Raw genomic sequence first — 16660 nt, forward strand, 5'->3', positions numbered from 1 at the left:
CCTCAAACCTAGGTTATGGGTAGAATGTCGAGGAACACTTTTTTATAACAAGAATACAGAGCTGGAAATGAATGAACTGCAGCTAAAATATTATGTTCGTTTTTCACATGCTCTAGTCCTTCCCCTTCCCACCCACCCCCCAATATTCTTAAGAGGGTCTCTTCTCCAGAGGGTAGCTGGAAGTGGGGAAGCAGAAAAAGCTGCTCCTTTTCTTCCACTGCAATTTTAATCTGAATTTTTAAGCACATTACTGCTCGCACTAATGAAATTCCCTGTCACAAAATGTGCCTAGAACAATGGGAGTTTCGAACACTGCTCATAAGGCTTGGTTTCCAGACCCTTAATCATCTTGGTTGCCCTCCATGTTCCATCTTGTCAGTATCCTCCTTAAATTGTGGTGCCAGATATGGTCTGACCATGGCGGACTATTACTTCCCTTGATCAGGGCACTAAGTTGTTGATGCGGTGGGATAAGCTTCCTGTTCTCATGGATGAAACTCTCAAGTGGTTTCAGTGGAAACTTCTTTACAAGTAAGAGTGTATATGTGGAGAAATTAGGGATTTGGGGTGTAGGATAGGGAAGGTTTGAGGCAAAAGCGACATATTCTGATATACTGAAACCCTGGGGATGCCACTTTTCCTGGAATAGCAAATGCATGTCTAGAACTCTCTTGAAGTGCGTGAAGGCAAGTTGCAAGGAGAAACTGGCAGGTGGAATAAAGTTTGTGCATCCATCCACCTATTATTTCACTCCTGAAAACTGCTCCCTCCCAAAGCTGATTTTCAGAGGAGGAAAGTGAGGTGCCGTTTCCAAACACAAGTAGGATGGTAACTTACCTGACGAAATCATGGATCAGGAAAACATTTATACAACATTTAGGAATCCTTGTGCACTTAATAGTGCATTCCTATTCATGCTTACTCAGAAGTAAGTCCTAGTGTGTTCAGTGGGGTTTGTTTCATAGGAAGTGTGTTTAGGATTGCAGCCTTAATGGTGGAAGTTGCCATTGAACTTCCATAAAATTAGATTGCATGCTGCAGTCACAGGCCTGGAGAAAATGTCATTCCCTAGTAAAATCATTAGATACTGTATGTTTGTGTGGGTGGGTGGGTACAAAATGTCTGCTGACAAGTGATATGTCTTAAGTGTCATGTGACAAGATTTGGTGTGAACTATAATTGTTGCCAGATGTTTGCAGCGAGATGACGTGTCCTTGACCATAATTTGAGCCACACTTAATTCCATCTGGTTTTGTTTTTTACCATAAAATGTCAATTATTTAAAATCCAGCAATCCCAAAAAAAACAACCTGTTTTACGTTCTGCTCTCATGACAGTCCTGTATTAGGACCAGTAGGTATGCTGGGGTAGCCTTCATCATTCAGTTAGGACCAAGAAAACTGTTTGAGATGTTTTTATTGGGTTTATTGTTATTTGCTTCTATTATGAAAAACAGGACTAAAGATAACATTTTTTAAAAGGAACCAAGAAAACAGAGATGACTTAGGCCATGTCTATACCAGCTATACCACAGAGAGCATTTGCGCACTGCTTTGTGGTGCTTGAAAATATAGCTTTGAAACACAGTTTATGATTTAAGAGGATTTTAAACTGTATTTTAATGTGGCATCTTAAAGCACTGCAAGATGATGATGGCACAACCACACTAAGCAACCACACCTGCAGTGCCTCATTCTGAGGAAGGACCCCAGTGGCTGGCTGGTTGTGGGCTGTAGATTGGCAAGGGTATAGTCTTCCCACCATTTGCTGCCTGAGTCACATGGCTCCATTTGCCTCATGATATGGCCAGCCTTTTCTGGAGGGATGAAAGGAAGGGCTTTAGAGTTATGAAGCACATGTACTGAAAGCTAATCTGAGCATTCTTTTTTTCTTTTTCTGCTACTATGGAACTACTAGGGCATGTTGGGTCTGCAAACTGTCCGTTAGCCATCAATGACTTAGGCTATCAAATGTTGACAAAATTCTAATGAAATCTATTTTATTATTAATAATAATATTAATTAATTAATTAATTAATTAATTAAGCAAGCAAGTACTAGAAAATAGAAGCAATAATTCATGGGGTCCACCTCACCTCTCTTCTTCCAGCCCTTTAACAGTTCAGGTTTTTAGCACTGACTTTTTTATTTGACATGACGGTTACAGTGGGTTGTTTTGTTTTGTTTTGTGGTATGGAAATTCTGTGTAAAACTTGAATGCATGCCTAGCTTTTGCTTCACTTGTGCTATTAGGAATGTAAATACATAATTTTGGTTAAAATGTGGCTTTCCCTCCCTTAGTCCTCCTTCTTTTTGAGTGTATATGTATATTTATGTGTGAATTGAAGGGTGAGGGGACAGTTGCAACTTGCATTATGCTGGGCAGCTATTTCTGTACCTTTAAACTCCCACTAAGATACCTGTCTCTAAGAAAAGACTGTGACATCTTTAGCATCACTTTTAGCTTGTGTGTGTGTGTGTGTGTGTGTGTGTGTGTGTGTTATCATTATTTTGTCAAATATTTATAGACCATATCAACATAACAATTTATAGATGACATAGTGGTCAGGAGAAACTGACACCCAGCAGCAGCCAGTCTGACCCCATTTGCAGCAAAACAAATCCAAATTATCATAGTTTTTCATTTGTGCTTGGCAGAAAATATTGAACTTAATGAGGTTTGCCTTAGGTGAGTGGATGAATCCAAGAATGACACTGATACGGGATGGGAACCCAGGCAAGTTCTAGTCAAGTGGCTTCCACACAGATGTCAAGCGCTGTTGAAATTTTCCCTGGTTTACCTAGCAAAGCATATCCATGATATAATTTTTGCAACGTTAGTTATTGATGTACAGTATTCATTCGTTCATTCGTTCGTTCGTTCAAAATATTTATTCTATACCTCATCTACAGTGTTCAAGATGGCTTCCCACAAAATAAAACAAGACAACAAAATTTCACAAGCTTGGAACACATAGTTATAGTAATACAATGGTACCTTGGTTGTCGAACTTAATATGTTCTGGGAGTCCGTTTGACTTCCAGAACCATTCAAAAACCAAGATGTGGCTTCTGATTGGCTGCAGGAGCTTCCTGCACTCAATTGGAAGCTGTGGAAGCCATATTGGACATTCTGCTTCCAAAGAATGTTTGAAAACTGGAACAGTTACTTCCAGGTTTTTGGCATTTGGGAGCCAAAACGTGCGCGGACCAAGGCTTTCAACAACCAAGGTATGACTAACTGGCAGTAAGTAGTCTGTGTGGTAGGGCAGAGCCACCCTCTCAACACCAACATTGCTGCAACTTACCTGGTCTGGACAGGGCATGGTGGCTGCAAGGTCAGGTCTGCATGGGGCATGCCTGCAGGAGCACTGGATTAACTCCTCCACTGGGCTCATGCAGACCTGACCTCACTGCTCTGCTGCAGCAATGACGGTGTCAGGGAGATGGCTCCACAGCTCCACCTAAGCTTGCAGGCCAATGCTGGTAATAGCCAGGATATATATAAAAACCATAGCTAAGTTGATAAAGCATGAGAATCTCAGGGTTGTGGGTTTGAGCCACACATTAGGTGAAAAGATTCCTGCAGGGAGTTGGACTAGATGATCCTCCTGGTCCAACTCTGAGTCTATGGTTCTATGGCTGGCAATGAAGCAGGTGACTATAATAAGTTGCACCCTCAAAGCTGACTGAAAAAAAGAAAGGCTTTGCACTTCATCTGGAACATCAGCAGCAAAGTACATTTACCAACCAAGCCCGTTTTGCATTTACAATTTGGATTTTTCAAGCTAGCAAACAAAAGGAAAAGGAAAGGCTATCTCAGGTAGGAAAATTATTCCCCTCTAATGGCTGTCAAACATCACTGCCAAAACCCTATTCACATAGGGGAGGATCATGTTTTGTTAAAACCTGCTACTTGTTGTCACTCGTGTGTTTCACCGGCCTATTCTCTTGCTCCAAAAATAGTATGCCCTGTGGCAGTGGCTTATTATGATGAAAGAGATAAAAATAATTTATGATTTAGACACATCCAGAATACCTGAGGTAACACAAGATCCGGTTCCTTCATGGAATGTATGGTGGTTACATTTTCCACTGCTCTATAAGCCTTTTTGTTGTTGTTGGCTAATTGTTTTGCATTTCTATTATTCTGTGGCTGGATCTGTTGTTTGTTGCCTCAGGGAAATATTGCTAGTTTCTGAATTGCCTTTCCATCCACGACAGAGTTCCTAACAACACCCTTCTTCCTTTGTGGTTATGTAATATTCCTATTTACACCTTTCTTACGTGGAAGAAGATTGCTGTGTTTTAATCAGTGGCGAGCGGAAATCCTGGCAATATAAATCCATGTCGCAATCCATTTAGGGATTTTGTTGTAGCCACCAGGGCACAGAGGAGTTACATCAGCACCAGGGCCCTGCAGGGCGGGCAGGAGTTAATATTTTCCCTGGCCCTACCCTACCACTGAAACTACTGTTCACCCCATTAGAAGAAACTGGCATGGATATTTAATTTTTTTGAGAGAGCACATAGGAGATAGTGAAGGGAAAGTGGGGGGTTTGGGGGGGAAGGTAGATGGCACAGAGGAAGGGGGCTCAGCTGTCCTCCTCACAGCATAGCATTCCTGACTGGAATGGAGGAAGAGTTCCTTTTATTACCAAAAAAAATAAAGCAAAGCATTAAGGGGATATCAGACTCAATCACAGATCTCCAACATCTCTTCTGGTTTGAGTTACCCTTAATGCCACAGAGGGGTGTGTTTGCCATCGGTTGAGATGCTCAATTTTTAAGGAGCTCAAGGGAAGCAGAGGTGGGGTCTAAAAAGAGGGGTGAAAGAAGCAGGAGGAGTTTAGGGAAACTGAGAAAGCTACATGCCAAAGGAAGGAATAGGAGTGTAGCATGTGGATGTTGTGAGGAAGACGGCTCTAAAAAATATATATACAGTGGCCGAAACGAGAAGGCAAAGAGGAGCATCTTAAAGAGAAAATATAAATGGAGGGGGGGAGCGGGGAGAGAATGGGCAGAGAAAAGTGAGGTCCGTTTGACCAGGAATGAGTATCGGTGCAAAAGGATGCAGCTAGGCCAATAGATCATTTCAAATCTGAGACAAATATCCTTGTATGATAATGGTATGATACAAAGCTAATGTGATCTATTCTAGAAACTCAAAGCTTTTACTAGTTGGCTGCTGAGGGAAAGTCTATATAGTATACACAAATATAATCTGTCTAAATTTAAATGCAAATTTATTGGGTCCCTCCCACCTTTGGCATCCATCCATTCAGACTGAGTTCTGCAAAGCATCATTGGGGGCCAAGGAAAGATTGAAATAATACATAGACAAATCAAAACTCTTTTGACTATAGGCAGATTTAACTCAGACCTTCTGTTATGTAGCAAAGCAGTGTGCTCTTATGCCCATCTTTTTGAATAACCCTCTCTAAAGTAAAGGTGTGAGTAACAAAGGCTTATTTTGACACCCACAACATCACTAGAGTATAATTCCAGTTTTATTGATGAGGACCCTGAACCAACCCGGATCCTGTGACCATCCTCTGAGGCCCTTCTTTTTTTGCCTCCTCCATGAAAGGTCAGCAGTACGAGAACAAGCCTTTTCTGTGGTGGCTCCCAGCTTGTGGAATGCTCTCCCCGGGGAGGCTCGCCTGGCACTTTCATTACATATCTTTAGGCACCAGGCAAAAACATTCCTCTTCTCCCAGGCCTTTGGCTAATTACACAATGTATGGCATTTAAAACTGAGCAGAGGGGGGGAGTGTTATTATTTTTGTTTGTTACTGTGTTGTGCATTTTTTGTGTTGTTATGTTTTAAACTGCCCTGTGATCCTCGGATGAAGGGCGGTATGGAAATTTAATCAATAATGATGATGATGACTTCTAAGCTTGTTCTCAGAAGAACTTTCATCTGTCCCCACATTGTTCCACAGGCTGTGAGAAAGCTAACAAGTTAAAAGGGGTGCTGCCTTTTGCAGACTCTCTCTCACACACAGCACAAGGTCCCTTGGGAGGAGTTCAGAGTCGCATTTCCCTTACTCACTGAGGTGATTTGCATGTTTAAAATAAATCGAACACCTCAGGCGTAGACAGGGCTTGCATCATGCATCGCCTCAACCACAAGTCCTTTTCAACAGAGGCAGCTGACACCTTCGGCAGCAAGTCTTCAAGTTACAGGATACCAATTGATGTAAACGCAAGCGTGAATCAGCCCAGAGGAGCAGGATGACTTCTCACACATCATTAACGATGTGCTCCCACATTGAGCTGTAGCACAGGAAATAATACCAGCTTATAATAAGAGGACCTGAATAGGACTACTTAAAATAAAGTTGGGTTGCATTTTGTTGGGGTTTTCCCCCCTGAAGAGTCTACTGGTTGGCTACCATTATGACTCTCTTATCTGCCTTGTTTTGCATCATTATGCCTCTGTTAGAGTGCAGTCAAGGTCCCTCATATTATAATGTTACAGCTCATGTCATTTATTTGTCAGTTTTTTTCTTGATAAGACTAGGCATAATTCCTCAGGAAAAGAAAGGGAAGGAGAAAACTATAGACAGACATTGTAAATGACCCAAGCAACTTGTATTAAATAAAAATATATAGCCCACTGGGCAGAATTCTTTCGCTTTATTGGCACAAATGTTCATCTGCTCCATTGCTGTCATTTTTATTATTTGTTTGAGAGTTGGCCATGTATTCAATATTGTAAAAAGCAGCGGGCATTTTATTCTCTGGGAAGGAACTTACAATTTATTCTGAATTCAATGGAAACCAAGGGCATTCAGCTCTGAGAAGGATCAAACAGTGTCCTACACGTATAGTCAGATGTTGTATTGGCATAATTCCATACATTAAGGACCATTGTTAAGAGAGGAAGCCAAATAATTACTTTTCATGAAATACATTCAAGGATGACAAGTTTATCTTCCATCCCAGGATTCACAGAAATTAAGCATTTTACTGTAAGTTAGCTCCACCTGAAATGGAACCCAAGTTTTCAAAAAGTCAGGCACAAGTAAAAGCCAACGCTGTGTTTTATGTGTTTCTGGAGCACTGGGTCTCACAAAATTATGAGCAAAATGCAAAAATGGTAGCAACTAAGCATGCTCCATTTCTCTACTGTCATCTCTACATTCATGGAATGATGGGGAATTCCTGGCCACCAATTATCTGATGGAGGAAGCCAACTTGGTGCCTTTCTGATATTGTTGTACGCCAGTTCCCGTCTTCCCTGACTATTGGCCATGCAGTCTGGGGCTAATGAGAGGTGGAATCCAGCAAAATCTGTAGGGCTCTACATTGGCTATACATGATCTAAATTGTGAAGAAGAGTCCAGCTTCAAAGGCTCAGTGCTTTTTTTCTTTTAAAAAATGTTTAGGGGTACTCTCATTTTCCTCCTCATATTGAAATACTGCCCCTCAATGAGGCCAAACTTAGATTCACAAAATGTTTAGGGGTACGTGGTCCCCGCCCCAGAAAAAAGCACTGCAAAGGCCTATGGAGACCTGTGTAAATGCACCTCTACATAGTCCTTCATTCCTCTGTTAGCAGTATTTGGGGGGTAAGGGCCAATCCTTATGTAGTCAAACTGGCAACACCCACACATAAGAGAGAGGTATCATCAGACTTTGGGGGACCACAAGTTTTGTAGTTCAACAAAACTGGTGTGGGGCAGACTTAGGCTGCAACCACCCAGAATAGCACAGGGACAGTTTTCAGGATGATCATGGCTAGCCCTCCTAGTGCACCAATGATCATTTTATTTTATATATATAAAAAATAAGAACCTGACATAGATGCTGGTGGTACTTTTAGGATCACATCTCATTTGACCCCAACACACAGAAAGCACATGAAGTGTTTCACGTTATTTATCTCCATGCCAGTGAAAGCTTCACCTGATGAGGTATCTGTTAGAGCCCCCAAATCAAGGCCAGTAAGAAAGTGTAGCCCTGCTCAAGGGTGAGGGTTTTAAGAAACCTCATCTCATAGGAACACATAACGTAATCTACCTTACGCTCAGTCAGTCCATTGGTCCACCTACCTCCACACTGACTACACTGAGTTGCAACAGCTCTTCAGGGTTTCAGACATTGGATAGAGACAAGGAGTCACCCTGTCTACATTCCTCACAAACGCTAGGGACAGAGATACACACAATTTCATTGCTACTCTCTCCCAAGGTAAGATGTCCTAAATGTTACAGTGTGAGGCTGACCTGAGGATGTTGTTCAGTTTAGCACAACTCTGCTGCAGCTGCAGAATCTGCTCACATTCTGTCTCCATTATGGGTAACTTAACAATTGCATATCTTCCTGGAATACACCGCTTAGCTTTGGGGCTGGGCACATGTCTCTATGTTCTTCGGTGGTATTCTCTAAGCAATCAGGTGAATGTTTCTCACACCAGTTGTTCTTGTGCTTCAGGTGCAAGCAGAAAGTTGTAGACTCTTAAGAGGACAATCCTATACACACTTAATTGGGAGTTAGTCCCATTGAGCTCGATGGGACTTACTTTTGAGAAGATGTACTGTATATAGGATTCCACTGTAAATATACTTTCTGAATTCACTCTGCTGCACAGTGATATTCTTAGGTGGAATATGGTGCAGTGTCTTGCTAATTTAAACATTGCTTTATTCTTTTTTTATAAAAAAAAAAGCAAGCTCAAAAACTCACTTTTCAATAAGAATAATCTTGGGTCATTAAACTGCAGATTCAGCATTCTGCAGCCCATGCTTTAAATTCTTATCTCCTCTGCTGTTTAACAGTCTCTGTTCTTTAACTTGCATTTGCAAATGATGTATATCGTTGTAAAGTCATAGCAGATCTGAACTTGCATTCTTCTATGCACCAAAGCATTTGTGCTGTAGTCTGTGGTCTACTCTTGTATCATCTCATTAATATGATACGACACATTTTGTACTGAAAACAAAAGACGTTTTAATTTTATTTTTAATTGTATTGTTTTAACTCTTTGTGTTTGCCACCCATGGCTCCTTTGGGAGGAAGGGTATAATAATAATAATAATAATAATAATAATAATAATAATAATAATAATAATAATTCATTCTTTTCTCTTTTGCCAATTATCTCCCATTTGTTTTCATTGTCATAAGCCTTAAGAAAGCTTTTATCTCTGGCTAAAATAGTCTGTGCTCTGGCTTTTCATAGTAGCTTTGATAGGACTAGGATTACATCTATAGATCATTATTTTATAGCAAATGTTACTTTGTGATTCTAAGAGCACCCAATTTAATATTGGGGGGAGGGTAGAGGAACTTCAGAAGAGTTTGCCTTGTAGGCAAAAGCATTTAAACTTTGTATGTTAATGTGATGAAATATAGTTGCCTCTAAAAGAAATAAATAAAACTATTGTTATCAGTTATGCTATTTTGTTTACTCTGAAGCAAACTTTTCCATGGCAAGGTCATTTTAAAGTTAAATTCAGAAGAAAAACCTCCTTATTAAACCACAGTCTTGCCACATCCTGTTGCTGCAACATCTGATGGGTTTAACGACAGAAAATTTTATTTTTCAGGTTCCTTGACAAGTAGCGTAGTCACATGACAAACCTGCCTTTCTTAAATCTATTTTGGATTCTTTTTTTAAGATAGAGGGTGCTAGTGGGAAAGTGAGGATGACATGGAAACTTTCACTCTGACAATTTTTTTTAAGCAGAGAGCATGTTGGGAAACTGTAGGTGTAATTGGCAAGCTCGCAAAAAACCTCACATATTTTTAAAATGCTGTGCGAATGGTTAGTATAGGAAGGATTCTGCTCATCTCCAGGAACAGTATAATCTTAGACAGAAGTTTATGTCTTGAATTTCAGTTTGACCACAAACTGACTTGTATGATTTTTAGCATCCCAGCTATCTGCCTGTGTCCCTAAGTTACCTCACGTGCAAAACGAGTGTTAAGATGAGAAGCCCAGTCTTAAAGAGATGTAATAACCAGATTGGTTTATAGAAAAGCCACTAATGTAAGGCTTCTGTAAGGGTTCTGTGCAAGTGGAAAGAGGTGTTTGTTAAATCTTTTTAAATTATGAACGGATCCCTGCATCTGTTGACATTGGGACACAATGTTCAAGCTTTCTTGAAAAATGAAAATAAAGAATAAAACAAACCATTAGTTATCCTGTTTGCTTCTAGATATATATATGTGTATGACATCACTTAGTGACCGAACCACATTTTCATTCCCGAAATACGATAGTTCATAAAAGAAAGGATTACACATTAAGCTATCTAAAATGTGTTTGCTGTAAAACAGCTGAAACATCAATTGGGCTACAATTTTAAAATTGACTACATTTCCAGGCAGTTGCTAGAGAATAGACCCAAAACTGTCTGTTTACTGATTGTGCTTTCTGTTTGGATGAAAGAGTAACTTTTCATGCTCAGAGGTATTTGAAATAGCTTTTCTCCAGCTCTGTTGCTGTGCCTATTGCCCCATTGCAAGATCACAGGTTTTGCTTATTTAAAAGAAGTATTAGTATGCCATGGCAAACATCAAATACAACATTTAGCTGTAGACCCTAATGAAATAAACAAACTGGATTCCCTCCCCTACTCCCCATCTGGCTTAACAGGGTTTGTTTTCAACATAAAAGTGCACTAATAAAGGGAATCCAACCCATGAGCAAATCCACTCTACTTTTTGTTTTCAAACAGATGTTGGTGGGTATTTAAAGTAACAGTAGTATATTCATGACATATTCTCAATGACAGCCAATCAGTAGGGCCCCTTGAGATCCAGAAGTCAGGCTTCTGAGAAGGAGTCCTCAAGTACGGACATAGAATTAAGGGCTTCTTCTCATGGGCATGGCAATTCCTGCTCCATATGGAAGAAGCCTACCATTGCTCCAGTTTCTGGAAACAGCAAGCTGCCTTATACAAAACTGCCTTGGTCCATATTACTCATTGTTGTCTACATGGATTGGCAGCAGCTCTCCAGGGTTTCAGGCAACAGTTGTGCCCAACTCTAACTGGAGACACTGGGGATTGAACCTGAGACCTTCATGCAAAGTAGATGTTCTTCCACCAAGCTATGGTCCTCAAAACACCAGTGTGTGGTAGATTTAAGCTGCATGGTCTTCCACATGCCCCGGGACTTCTGAGGTTACTTGAGGAGCAGTGACTCAAAGGAACTGTTTCCTAACCACAATGGTGCTTAAAAGTGCTGTGTCAATAGAATTTCAAAGCAAGTCCAAAATCAAATGTTCTGTCAGAATGCCCAAGGTGCACAGGCTCAAATATTTGCTGATGATTGGCCGGCCGTGTGTCCCCCCCGATTGTAGCATCTTCTCAGAAGATTTGATGTCAGGAACCACTCATGGCACTTTCCATTAGTGCAGTACAATGTCCCACATCACTTACTTTCCATGGTTGTTCACCAAAGCGTTCTTCTTGGTATGATTAGGCAAGGCAGGTAGTGTTGCAAACTGATCAGACAAGCAGGCAAGGCAAGCAACAAGCTGATCACACTGAGAAAGCAAAGCTAGAGCAAAAGTCACACAGAGCCAATCAGGCCCCCATTGGTTGATCAGGTCACCTGACCCAGCTGGGTTGGCAAGCTGCAATACCTTCTCTGGCCATTATGTTTGTGGTGCTGCTGCACAGGAAAGATCAGTTCAGTAAGCCTTTCAGCCCGTGAGCTGCCTTGGTGCCAAAAGTAATAAGGTAGCTGACCTCTGGTGCTCAAGGGCCCCAATACCTTACACAGGTTTTCCTAAGGAAAACTGGCATTTAGATGTACGAAGTTTCTCTTATGCCACACTGGAACCCAATTTAAGTTGCTTTCTCTCTCTAAAAATGTGCCACAGCAATGAAATACTTTTTTAAAAAACCCCAAACTCATCTTTTTAAAACTTTTAAAAAATAATAATAATCTGCGCACAGCTACAGGAAGTTTTGTTTTTGATCAGCATGGTCTTTTCTTGCACAAACAAATGGAATTATCCAAGCAGAAAGGATCAACAGCCCACAAGCAAAGGGAAATGTGGGCTTTTCCAGGCTAATTCCATGACGTGGGCATGTGTTTCCCCTTCGCTGTGGTGTTAGGAAAGCTCCAAAGTGGTGACAGCCTTCCTGATGACATTTTGTCTATCTTAATGTAAATCAAGCAGTGGCAGGGACCACAGGGAGGAGAGGTGGAAATAGAAGGGATGTTGTGCAGCTCACTGTTGATATGCTCTGCCAGGTTCAGTCATTTCCTGCCCATCTGCCAAAAATCACAAGCGATAAATGGACATAGCCGGAGTGTGAGAAACTGCACAGCTCCAAAGTCGAGCAGGGGGTGAAGGGAATGAAAAAATAATAACCACGAGTAACGGAAACATTGCACTACTCTCTTCATCCCGCAGGTTAATGCTTAGATTATAGACCCTGTCAACTTCTTTCTTTAAATGCCTGCTATGGCTTGCTGCCTTGTCCTCAGAAGTTTTCTGAAGGCGAATATGGGGTTGTGTGTTTTGGTTTGTTTTAACAAACCAAAACACACATTTGTGTGCTTTCCACTGTTGAGGAAGACATGTTGATTTATCTGTTTCACCACTATCGGCTGCGAGCGAGCAAAAACACCAATTTAGGTTCCTTATTTCTTTCATCAACTCTCTTTCCCACTGTGGAAACTTCAGCATACGGAACCCCTATCCAACTGAGTCATAGCCATTTTCAAGCATTCAGGTCAGCCCCCTGCTGTTTTGTGGGTTATGCTTGCAAGCTCAGGTCAGCTTATGTGCCATGGATCAGTTCTTCTATGGACTTCCTCTTCTTTGTCCCTTTCCCCTTCAAAGACAACCCAACTGGGTTTGTGTGTGTGTGTGTGTGTGTGTGTGTAAAACTAAATTGCAGGGATGGAATATGAGTGATGCAATACAACAAGGCCCCAGGTGCTCCTTTCTAATGGGAACCTGGGAGCCCCGCATGAGTTTCCTTTAGGATTATGAGCTCCTTTTGCTTTTGAGGTCCTGTCCTGGTTTGATTGGCTACTTACTGGCATTTTATGCTTAGCATCCGTGACCAAAGAGAAACAGGCAACACTAATTCAAGTGCCTTTAAGTGTCACTTTTGGCAGAAGTGTGTATAGAGCAATAACCCTTCTCTCCTTCTGTTTTCTTCTTCCTTGCAGTAAATGAAATAATAAGGAACGACCTCTCCAGCACCAACGTCCATTCATAGCTGGCCGTCTAAATATCCTGCTTTAAGCTCCGCTGAGACATCGGCTTCAGATAAATGGAAGATCCTCCCTGGTACCGCTCTGCTCTTTCCCTTTCTGGAATGTTTGGAACAATTACCTCTTCTCTGTATATCTATACATAAAACTAATTGGCTGGCTTCAACCAAGGAAACACCTTCTGTCAAGAAAATCATCTCATGGGAAATGGAGGACACAAACTCTGAAATGGTGCGTTTCGCAAGTTGAAATAAGGAAATGTGACACAACTGGTGACTGACTGAAAACTGGCTTTCTTTTCCTTTGGGCTCTACTGGAAGTGCCTTATTTTGTTAGCTTCTGACATCAGGACACTGTATTGGCAGCTTTGGATATGCTGCCATCCAAAGTATTTCTAGGCACAGTCACCATCAAACATCAAACATACATTGGAACTTGGGGTGTGTTGGAACGGTCTGTTGGTATGGGTATAAAACCCCCTGTTGGGTTGTAACAGCTCATTCATACTCAGAGCAGATCCATTCAGATGATAGACAAGATTTTAGTGGGTCTACCCTGAGTATGATTTAGTTAGTTACAAGCCCTGGAAAGTAAAGTACGTGTCTGAATTCCTGGATTTCTTCACTTTTGAACTGTATTTTACATCTTGTTGCCTTATTCCTGATGCATTTTTTTAAAAAACAAACCCAGATTGTCATCTCAGTTCTATACTTTTCAGCCTATTGCAGGTCTTTGCTCATGTATCATAGGACTGCATGTTAATACTTTGACTTAAATCAATTTCTAGACATAGCACAAGAAAATTGAACAGCACAAAATATTAAGGTTGATGGACAAAAACGTGGATATCTATCTTTTCCTCAACTGTTTTATGTGTATGCTTATACATACAAACTAGCATTATATATGCCTTGTGGAGGCTTTGAATTCAGCAATAATTTCTGCTTCTGAGAATGCAGTCCTGATCCCATGCAAATACTCTTGCCATTACTATGTTGTGGGTTTGTTATGTTTAAGACAATTATGCATTTTCTTTCCTCAAGCTGATAAGCAAGCACTTTAGACAGTCCAGAAGGATGCATATGAAACATGTATTAATTACCAAATGACAAAAGATGAGTTAAAAGCAAATGTAAATACCATTTTCAAAGAATGTAAAATATTTGTTCAATTATAAGATAATTATTCCACTGAAGCCTTATAACTCTCTGCTTTGTGTACAACAAATATTACCAAAAAACCAAACGTTTTAATATGCAATGCTGTATAGTATGTTTTCAGAGCAGCTTCAAGTTTATAGAATACATATGAAACTTAAGCATGTAATGTAGTCTTTGACATGGTATTTCGTACAACCAATAATGTTACCGTATAGCTAGTAATGGCATATTATGTCACATAGACAAAAAGAAAGCATGGCTCCATTTTTAAAGCATTTAACATTAATATTGTGCCTTAGGAAATACGAGTGAACTACTCCACAGTTACTAAGGTGGTGACTGAGTGCAGTGTACAGTTAAAGCAAACTCAACAGGTTTCACAAAAAGGTGAAACAGTCCTAAACATTTAGAAATATTACTCTGTACAATTATGTCTTACTTACTTTTTTAAAAAAATGAAAAGCCATATTTGTAACATTTGCACATTACTGTGAAAACGTAAGAATATAATATGGCTGTATGTAAATATTATAACGTTACTGGTCCTTCTAATTGGGTGACTTCCCAACTGCTTAGCAAGAGATATTTATCCTGTACTCAGCTTTGTAGTAGTTGCATGCATTTCTCCTAGACTGCCATATTATATATACATATAAATTTTGACAGTTTTCAGCTAAACTTGTAGCTAGTAAATACATCAAACAAAGCACAACTTTCCACAGAAAGCTAGACTGGTTCAACTGTTTTTGACTCCTGCGGGAGGGGGATTTTTCATAAAATGATACACTTTAAAATGTCATATGTTAGCATCTATATTCTGTATATTGCAGGCACTTCCGTTTCAGGCAACTTTCAGTCTTCCAATATCATAATTATACCATTCATCAAGAAGTGCTTCGGTATAATTTCCATTTGTTGCAACAGAAACTTGTGCGGGAGCAGCACTCCATAGATTAAACCATATTTTTGGACATCCCTTGCCAACAATTGCTCTTTCTTCATGTATTCTACATTTAAAACACGTAGTTGCCAAGAAAGACATGGAGTTCCAGTGTAATTCTCAGATGTCCATTTCTCTCAATTTTCCTGAAATGTCAGAAGAGTGCAAGTGGAGGAACCTTCAGGCGGGCCAAAGGATTTTTGACTCTGATACAGAAATATCTTGGGCGAGGTGCTGACCACACAAGCACCACAATGTTTGCATTTCTGCAATAACTTTAGCAAGATAATCATATGTATTGTTCCCGGTATGTCACACCCCTTATTTGTCATTGTTTGTTTCATTTCTTTTGAGCTGTCTTGGAAGTTTGTTACATTCAACCCTAGCTCTGAAAAACTATGCATCTCTTGTATATGTATCCATGAATAATAATAATAAAAAACCTGGTATGAAAAACCCGTATCTGATAAGAATTTTACATTCATTTTGTGGTTTGTTTTTTGCTTATTTGTTGGCAGAAATGCTGTTGGTTTAGGGTAGATGAGCAATATGCAACAGAACGGGGTGGGAACAAGGTGGGAACATCTTAAAAATGTAGAATGGGTTACAGCAGTGCAAACAAAGAAGCACATTTTTTGATGCTCCCATAGGTGAAGAAAGGAGGGAGAGAGTATTCCAAGAACAAAACTAGCAGGCTGATATCTCCAGGATATGCTAGTTTTTGTGTGTGTTTTTTCATGGAGAGAAGCATCCCAAACTGGCATTCCTGACTTTATATCCTGCAACTGATGATCAGCAGTCACTGCCTGATCCACAAAGTTCTTTCTGGCTCATACCCTGATAATCAATGGTTGTATGGTAAGACTGGGAATTATCTGGAATGAGTAACATCAGCTGGCACACTGCTATACTAGAACAAATTCATGTTGTCACGAAGCAAATCCACCATGGCTCTGGAACTGATGATCAAGGGATGAGAGTCCGGCATACAGTTTGAACTTGAAACAACATGCTGTATTCTGCCGGAGAAAGAATTACTGAGCCCTGGTCTATCTATGCATGCCACAGAATGACGTGGTATGAGTGGTGTGTAATAGCTCAGAATGCAGGGCTAGTTACAGTCATACTACAGCCCATCAGCATCCTGTCTCTGGAGGTCGGGTGACACTAGAAGGGTGCTAGAGGTCTGGCCCTCAGCCTGCCTGACTCTAGCTTCCATGTAGCCTCCCACCCTCAACACGAATGCCTGATATTGCATCCCATCTATGGTTTCTTCAGATTGATATTTATGGGAGCAGTTTTTATCAGGGTAATTAAGTCCCAGTTCAAGGCAGGAATGCTTCATATTTTAATGTCTGTAGGGAGAA

General features: G+C 40.5%; 1 protein-coding gene across 3 annotated transcripts in view; it reads left to right on the plus strand.

Moving 5' to 3' along the window:
* NFATC1 (nuclear factor of activated T cells 1) overlaps positions 1 to 15771 on the plus strand; it is a 129256-nt gene extending 113485 nt beyond the window's left edge. For all 3 annotated transcript variants that reach the window (XM_053396692.1, XM_053396691.1, XM_053396693.1), the window contains exon 10: positions 13149 to 15771. In XM_053396692.1, the coding sequence (XP_053252667.1) occupies positions 13149 to 13198 (50 nt within the window). In that variant the 3' untranslated portion in view covers positions 13199 to 15771. The remainder of the gene's footprint in view (positions 1 to 13148) is intronic.
* The last annotated feature ends 889 nt before the right edge of the window (positions 15772 to 16660 follow it).

This window comes from Podarcis raffonei, chromosome 7, assembly GCF_027172205.1.
Source record: "Podarcis raffonei isolate rPodRaf1 chromosome 7, rPodRaf1.pri, whole genome shotgun sequence".
NCBI classification, from domain to species: domain Eukaryota; kingdom Metazoa; phylum Chordata; class Lepidosauria; order Squamata; family Lacertidae; genus Podarcis; species Podarcis raffonei.